The following is an 8,783-nucleotide window of genomic DNA, read 5'->3' on the forward strand; positions in this document are numbered from 1 at the left end:
GGGGGGAAGGGAGGAGAGGAGGAAGTGTTTGATGCCCACAGAAGTAAATGGTACAAAAATAAAGGTGTGTAAAGAGAGTTTAAAGAATGTTCTGTTTTGGGCAGCTCTTTCTGCCCAAGGGTCCTGGCCCCATGCTCTAATAAAATCACCTTTTTTGCACACACACAAAGAATGTTCTGCTTCTTAAAAAATATACATATTTATTTTTAAATTTACATCCAAGTTGGTTAGCATATAGTGAAATAATGATTTTAGGAGTGGATTCCAGTGATTCATCCCCTGTGTATAACACCCAGTGTTCACCCACACAAGTGTCTTCCTTAATGCCCCTTCCCCATTTAGCCCATCCCCCTACCCACAGCCCCTCCGGCAAACCTGTTTGTTCTCTGTATTTAAGACTCTCTTATGTTTTGTCCCCCTCCTTGTTTTATCTTATTTTTGTGTCCCTTCTCTTATGTTCATCTGTTTTGTATCTTAAATTCCTCATATGAGCGAAGTCATATGATATTTGTCTTTCTCTAATTTTGCTTAGCATAATACCCTCTAGTTCCATCCACGTAGTTGCAAATGGCAAGATTTCAAGGAATGTTCTGCTTCGTGACGTGCATTGGTAAACCTTTGATCTCACTGCTTCCTGTAAAATCCACCTTACTAGCTGTATTAGTCAGGTCTTACTGTGATAATGTTGTGAAATAAACAAATCCAAAATCTCAGTGGCCTAGAAAATCAAGTATGATTCCATACTCCTGAGTCTGTATGTCAACTGCATGGTATTCAGCTGATATTGGCTGGATCAAGCTGGACTCCTGACTTTGAATCTGGTTCAGGTCTGCTCACGCTCATTCTGGACCCAGGAGGAAGGAACAATAGTCTCTCGTGGTGGAGGAAGGATGCACCAAGAGGTTTGACAGAATTCATTCTGCCTCTTATGGCCTTACCTTAGAATAAGCATGCTGTCCTTCCCCACACCACCCCCACCACCACCACTGACATTCCAATGGCCAAAGTAAATCCCATGGCCAAGCCCAAAGTCATTGGAGTGGTGGAGTGGACGCTGAGGTGCTCAGGTACCTTTAGGGCCTGTGCACCCATTCTCCAGCTGCTGGCCCACAACCATCACTCACTGGGAATTGCCCCTGGCCATAGGAAACTGCCTTACCCAAAGTCATGCCCTCCCCCAGGGGCAGCTCACGGCAGGTGATTGACTGAAGCAGGGAAACAAAGACCTGCCTCCTTTCCTCAATTTGGCAAAACCCTGAAGGGCTGCCTGGTTTCCAGAGCTCCTGAAGGTCAGCAGATGCCTCAGTTGAAATTGCATTTGCAGACCAAATTCTCCCTCTGCCCAGTCCTGACATCCCCACAGAAGAATCTGCTGAGAGCACTCCCCAGTGAACCTCTGCCCACCACTCCGTCTCAGAATCTGAAGGAAAGCCATTGTAAGACAGGTGGGGACGTTTACTCCACCCAAAGGTAGCCATGGCAACAAGGAAAGGCGAAAGACTTTTCAGACGAATAATACTGTCTACTACAACTGTTAAAGAAAGCCTCCTGAAGACAGATCCGATTTATTTTGTTGCAACAAAATGCTGGGCACACGCTCAGTGTGTATGCATTGATTTTATCTTTTATACTGGGGTTCCAAATAGGCTATGCTGTAGCAAATGTTCTGGAGCTAAAAAAAAAAAAAAGATTCTGGGGCTTAAAAAAAAAAAAAAGGCACTCAGTCTGTAGCATTTGTTATGGCAGCAAACTAAGACACCAGTATAGCAGCTTTCACAATCTTGTTGCACGCAAGAGGTGGGTGTGGAAGGGGAAAATGTGTCCGTCAACTTCTCAGAGGGAAAACAAAGAAGTTGTTTCGGCGACTGGAACTGTTCAAAGTACATCGCATAAGCTCTCTGAAGTGGGAAATATGTAGCATGGGGTTTTTTGATCTGCAAGAGTGTAAAAATTGCAAGCGTCAGAGCACCCCATATGAGCTGAGCCCCTGCGGCACGGCAGTCCCAAGCCGCTAGGTAAGGCTTCTGAGCCACAGCCTTTAAAGAGGCCCGAGCTTCCACGTTTGCCCTCTGGTCATGTAATGAAGCCCAGTCGAATCTACCGGAGGATGATAAGCCACATGGAGCAAAGACAAGCCATCCATCCTGTCGGACCAACCACGGTGCTGACAGCCGGTCGGTGAGGTCATCTTAGACCATCCCGCCCCCGTCAAGAAGCCAGGTGATGGCAACCACATTAGTGATCCCAGGTGAGACCAGCAGAGCTGCTCAGCTGAGCGCCCCCCCTCAAATTGCTGACCCACAGAATCAAGAGTAGGTAAAATGGTTGTTGTTTTAAGCTATTAAGGTATAAGGTGAGTTGTTACATAGCAATAGATAAAGACACACCAAGCTAAAATCGTATCTGCTCTCGAGGCCATATTTGATGACTGTTTGGGGACTCCCATAGCCACCTGCAAACACTCCTTGCTGAGCCAGACAAACTCGGAAGATAAAGAGCGGCGTGTGCACTGGGCAACTGTGCATCTGTTTCCCCCAGGGGCTGGATGACCTCAGGGCCAGACCTGGGTCTCCCGCAGCGGTTCATCTTGTGTATTGTGCTGAGCCAGGACCTGACATACAGCAGGTGCTCCATAGACATTTACTCAATTAGTGAAATGCCATGGGACTTGTCTAGGTTAACAACATCTCCTGCTCGGATTACTGCAGCAGTCTCCGAACTGGGAACAGCCAGACTTGCTCCCTCAAATCCCTCTTCCAACCTAGGAAGAAAACTTTGTAAAATGGAAATCTAGCCTGCTTTCATCCCTGGTCAACATCTTTAGTTGGTTCCCAAATCCCCTCACGGTTAAGTCCCATCTCTTTGGAATGAATGACTTATGGAATCCTGAAGACCTTGATCTCTAATTCCTAAGCCCCATCTTGTACCACTCTCTCCTTTGCTCCCTGGGCCCAGCCACAGGGATTTCTTTCTATTCCTTTGTGCCATATGCTCTCTGGTGCCTCTGGGCCTTTCTACATGCTAGACACTCTAGCCGGAACATTCGCCACCACCCCGTTCCTAAAACTGGCTAAATCCTACTCATCCTTCAGTCTATTCCGTACTGCGTCAACACCGGTTTGGGGTGATGGCTAATGGTTTGGCTGCACGGTCAGGGACTTAGAAAGCACAGAATTGGAGGATTGGTGACAAGGAGGACTTGGGATGAGGTATTTAGATGGACTTTCAGCAATGGGCACAGAGTGTAAAGATATTTCTATCCCAAGTGAAATCTCACCGAAGAGCATCCACGACAGACAAGGCTCTTGATAATCAGATGGCTAAAATGGCACATCCCATGGACACCAGTTGGCCTCTTTCTGCAACTCCTCCAGGGCTTGTTCAACATGCTCTCGCACCACATGGTCATGGTGGCAAGAAGGGAGACTATTTACAGGTTCAACGATATGGACTCACACCCCCCCCCTCCCAAAGCTCACCTGCTTAATGCCACTACTGTCTGTCCAATCTACCATCAGGAGAGACAGATGTTGAATACCCAACATGCCACAATTCTGCAGGGGTTCATCTAACCACCTGGTGCCAGGCTGATTCCCTGGGCCCCTCCCATCATGGAGAGGACAGTGACTTAGCCTCATTAACGCAGCTCAAATATACAGTTCCAGGCATCAATGGGCGGTAGTGAGAATAGCTTCTCCCACTATGACACCAAATAACTTACAGTATTTTTTCTTGTAGTTGCCGTAACAAGTCACTACAAATTGGGCGACTTGAAACAACAGAATTTATTCTCTCACAGTTCTGGAGGCCAAAAATTCACCATCAGCCTCACAGGGCCGAAACCAAAGTGTCAAGGAGAGCTGTCCTCCCTCTAGAACTCTAGGAGAGAATCGTTCCTGGACTTTTCCCACTTCTGGCCGCTGTAGGCATACCTTTGCTCTGGCCACACTACTCCAGTCTCTGCTTCTGTCTCTAATTGCCTCCTCCTTTCCTGTGTGTGTAAGATTTCCCTCTGCCTTTCTCTCTTAAAAGGACATTTACAATTGGATTCAGGGCCCACCGGATAATCCAGGATTATCTCCCCCGAGGCAAGATCATTAACTTCATCACATCTGCAAAGATCCCTTTTCCTTACAAGGTAACATTTACAGATTCCAGAGATTAGGATCTGTTATCTTTGGGTGGCAATTATCCAGCCTACTGCACCCACTCACAAAATTTTTGCTTCTTGTCCCTGCAGTGTTGGGCTCCACCAGCCTGGAGGTCTTAGTTCTCAAAGGAAGGGAAGAAACCGTCTTCATTGCATTGGAATTGGAAACTTCTAACTGGTCATTTTGGATTTCTCATGCCACTAAACCAGCAGGCAAAGAAAGAGTTACTGTGCTGCCTGCCTAACTGGTCCTCGTCACCAAAGGGAAATTGGGATATTGCTATCCACTAAGAATGAGAACTACGTCTAGAACCCAGGGATCCTTCAGGGGCCCTCTTGGTACTTCCACGGACAATAGTAAAAGTTAGCAAAGAGCTTTGGCACCCCAAACTGCGCAGGCCCATGGAAGATCCAGACCATTCGGGAATGATTTTTTGGGTCACTCCACCACACAAAGAACCCCAACTAGCTGATGTCCTGGCTAAGGGCAATTACATATAAGAGAATGGCAAATATATACACACCCACACACATATTTACCCAATTAGCCATATATATATATATATATATATATATATATATATGTACATATGTATATATGTATATTATATATGTATATATATATAAAACAGAATTTATTTGTTAATTGAGTAAATGTATATATATATACATTTACTCAATTAACTATATATATATATATATATATATATACACATTTACCCAATTAACAAATAAATATCTATCAACTATGGCACTGTGACCAGTTACCCAAAGGAGGTCCCTCACAGGCATGCATATCTTCTTCTGTGTCTGGTGTGTGCATTGTATATTAAGTACTTAATTTTTTCCTCTCTCCTTCTTCTCCCCTATTATTTTATATAAAGACTGTAAGTGGTTGCTAACTTTACAGTTCACTGTTTAGTTGTAGGTGGGCTTGTGACTTAATTAGAGGAGTAATTAACATCATCCAAGTATGGATTCAATGACTAACTCCTGGAGATGGAGACATCTATCGGATGGTGAGACTCTGTGCTTTTCCTATTTGGGGGAAGAGGGTTATTATCCTCATTTGCAAGGTAGTTTCATCTTATTAGGTGGAAGCTACTGTTGTTATATGGATGTTCAAGTACATGTGGATTGATGTGTATGGGGGCCAAGTGCCCAAAAGGGTGGATTGTGCCAGTTATGAAGCTATTGTCTTAGAGTTCCAAACACAGCCTTCTACACTCAGCTCTGTGATCCTGGGGCTGGGACTCTGCAAACCACGGTACCTTTGTGAGCTGGCCTTGACAATAAGAGGCATTAGGGAAAGATTGGAAGGCAGGAGGAGTGGAGACTTCTTTCTTCCTTTGCTTAATAACCTTAACAGCGATAGCCTAACAGTTGGTGCCAGCCCTTAGCTGTTTTTCTGCACTCCCAGGGAAGCTTCACTGTATCCCCTAAAAGGTGCTGGAACTAGCCAGACAACACCCTCCCTTCAGATTTCTGAGCCCGAGCAAGATAGGACTCCCCAGTCAAGTCTGTAGGTTCTGCGAACCCCAACCTCTCCCCTCCATTCCTGCAGCCTTAGGAGAGGTAGCTGCTTCCTGCAGGAATTTCCTCTCAGTTACCTTAGTATTCTTTCTGTTCTTTCAAGCCCACCTATATCTATGTAATCTGTTCCCTATTGAAAATTCTCTTTGTTAAAACCTAGCGTAGGGGCGCCTGGGCGGCTCAGTCGGATGAGCATCCAACTTTGGCTCCGGTCACGATCTAGCGGTTTGTGAGTTTGAGCCTCACATCGGGCTCTGTGCTGACAGCTCTCTCTCTCTGTCCCTCCCCCTGCTTGTGATCTGGCTCTGTCTCTCTCAAAATAAACAAACATTTAAAAAAAAATTGTAGTTTCTGTTTTCCTAATTGGACCCTGACTGACACAAACGATTAGGAAGCTGGTACTCACTTTTCACTGGGGCCCTAAGCCAAGAGAAAGTAAATTTGTAAGTGCCAGGGGTCATCATGAGAGGTCAGCCTGCCTGGGAGGGAGGCTGAGACAGAAGACAGATCCCTGACATGTTAAAGCACCTAGATCTAGCTGTGCCTACAACAATTCTATCCTTTGGACAGTTTAGTTATCTGGGCCAATAAGTTTCATTTTCTTTCTTTTTTTTTTTTTCTTAAGCTATAACGGGTTAGATTTTTGTTTACAAGCAAAAGGGTGCTGACTAATTCAAATTTCTTCATCCCCACCCCCAGACGAGGTGCCCCACCCCACAGCCACTGAACAGCCAAAAGCAACCACCTCCTACTGAAAATTTTAATGAAACCAATAAGTTAATAAGTTAACAAAGTGAGGTACTTGCATATCCGAGAACTGGGTTGGTGGGGGAACCTTGATCGTGGAAGGAGAGAAGGCTTCATCCCAAGTCTCCTTTGGTCAGAGGGTAATCCCGTTCTCCTGCCCCTCTCCACAGCTCTGTCTCTGAGGGGATGGAGGGTAGCTGTCTGGGGACAGTGCAGGTGAGGTGAGCCAGGACAGGCTCCATCCAGGACATGATGGTCACATGCAGAGGGTATGTTGGGGCAGAGGCTGGGCACCATGGGGCTGAGAAGACCCAGCCCCAGCCCTGGCGCTGGTGCATGCAGGTCCCCAGTCATGAGATGCAGGCAGCTGGGCTGAGCCCCTGTTCCCTGGCACCCCACAGAGGGTCACCATTGGTCCACTACCCATCACCCTCCTGCTACCTGCATTGGCTTCACAAAAGAGGGACAGGAGGATAAGGAGTACCAAAGAGGTGCTGGGGGCCTGGAGTGGATGGGGGGGGGTACTTATGCCAGTATGGGGGGGCTGCCAACTGAAGTGAAGAGCGGGGTGTGGAACGAGGGGAAACAGTGCGTGTGAGTGCCAGGTACGCAGCTGGTGCCCGACAAATACTTGCTAAATGCATCATTATTGTCCCAGAGAGCGAGAGAGACTAGGAAGGGGACAAGCCTAGGTGGAAACAGGCCTGGTACCCACGCTGGGGAAGGGCCTGGGGTCTTTCTAGTGCTGTCCAGGCCCCCGAGGTCGAGGCCTGAGTTGTGCTGTACGGACACCAAGGAGGGCCCTTGGGAGCAGCAGAAGCAGCAGATAGGGCTCCTGGACCGGTGAGAAGTAGATCTTGAGAAAGGGGAGCTGGTAAAACTCTGGGGTGAGGCCTGGAGAGGCCTGGGGCCACTTCAGAGCTCCCTCCCCTACCCAGATGGAGTGGCAGGCTCCCTCTTGGTGGACATCACCCTGCAAGGCCCGCCCACTGGCATCAGCGGCAGAGGCCCAAGAGAGGCTGAGGGGCGGTGTGCTTGTGTCTCCAAGCGTGTGTGGTTGTGTGCATCACTGTGAGTGTGAGAGACTCTCTGCATGTCTGGGGAAACTGTGTGTGACCATGGGGCCACTGTCCATGAGAGATGTGGGGGCAAATACAGAAACTTGTGCTGTCAAAGGTGTCTGGAGGGCCAAGGAGGGAAGTGGACATCCAGCAGGAAGAAGGAGCCTCTGGGAGAGGGTCCCTGCAAAATGGAAGAAAGGCCCAAGCACTGCCCTTGGGGAGGAAAGGGAGAAACAAACAGGCCCCATGCGGGGTGAGGAGGGGGTGATAAGCCAAAGAACAGGGATGAGGGTCATGGCCAAGCAGCCTGAGACCAGCTACTGCTGGAGGCCCATCTCCCAAGGAGGGAGGGGCAGAGGGACCCCATGGGGGTCCCCAAAGTTGCATATTTAACATAGTTTGCATATATGGTGCCCAACTGCCTCGTGGCAGGGTCCTTTGCTAGTCGGTACCTATGGGCACCTTGGGCCCACCCCCAAGTGGGGCGGGGACTTGGCGGGAGGGTTTCCCTGCTCTGTCCGAAGGGCGGGCCAGAGACCTCACCTTGCATAGCTGGAAGCTGGGTCAGGGCCCAGGACCCCAGCGCCCCACTCTCACTCCCGGGACAGTGCCCCTGCCAGGCGGGCTGTGTCGGGCCTTGATGGAACGGGCAGGGCACTGGGGGGGGGGGGGGGGTGCGGAGGAGGCCGCGGGGCAGCTGCGGCGGCTGCCCTCGGTGCGGCCTGGCATCTCACGCTCCTGAGGTGGGGTGGGTCGCTGGCACCCCCACGGCGGGTATCTCGCCCACTCAGGCAGCTCAATACTGCGTGTGGCCTCTCTCCCCACAAGGGAGCAAGTTCAAGTAAGAGAGGAGTCCGGAGGCCTCAGAGGGCGGGTCCGAGCGCCAGGCCCAGGGGCTGGCCGTGTGCTGCCCCGCCCCTGAGAAGCCCCTCAGTCCATGTTGGTGCTGACCGAGCGGGAGATGCTGAGCGTCTGTGCGGAGACGGAGATGTCCTCGTGGTCCACAGGGCTATGGTAGTCGGAGGTGATGTCGGGGTCGAAGAGCGGCACTTGCACGGTGCCCAGGCTGGCCGAGGTGCCAGAGCGCAGGCAGCGCGAGTAGAAGCCCAACAGCAGGTCCAGCTTGTGCTCGATGGACTGCACCTGGGGGCGGGGCGCGGTTGGAGGCGGGGCTTGGGTGCGGGGGCGGGGTTTGGGGCGGAGCGCGGGGCCAGGACGCGGGGCTTGGCCGGGGAGGGGCGCTTCTGGGAGACGCGGCTCCTCCCGCGGGAGGTGAGACAGGAAAGGCGGAG

General features: G+C 50.0%; 1 protein-coding gene across 5 annotated transcripts in view; it reads right to left on the reverse strand.

Annotated features, from left to right (window-relative positions):
* Positions 1-6,429: 6,429 nt before the first annotated feature.
* Positions 6,430-8,783, reverse strand: part of KCNQ4 (potassium voltage-gated channel subfamily Q member 4) — a 53,818-nt gene continuing 51,464 nt past the window's right edge. For all 5 annotated transcript variants that reach the window (XM_058717862.1, XM_058717861.1, XM_058717860.1 and 2 more), the window contains one exon: positions 6,430-8,634. In XM_058717862.1, the coding sequence (XP_058573845.1) occupies positions 8,422-8,634 (213 nt within the window). In that variant the 3' untranslated portion in view covers positions 6,430-8,421. The remainder of the gene's footprint in view (positions 8,635-8,783) is intronic.

Source organism: Neofelis nebulosa, chromosome 2 (genome assembly GCF_028018385.1).
Source record: "Neofelis nebulosa isolate mNeoNeb1 chromosome 2, mNeoNeb1.pri, whole genome shotgun sequence".
In the NCBI taxonomy this organism is placed as follows: domain Eukaryota; kingdom Metazoa; phylum Chordata; class Mammalia; order Carnivora; family Felidae; genus Neofelis; species Neofelis nebulosa.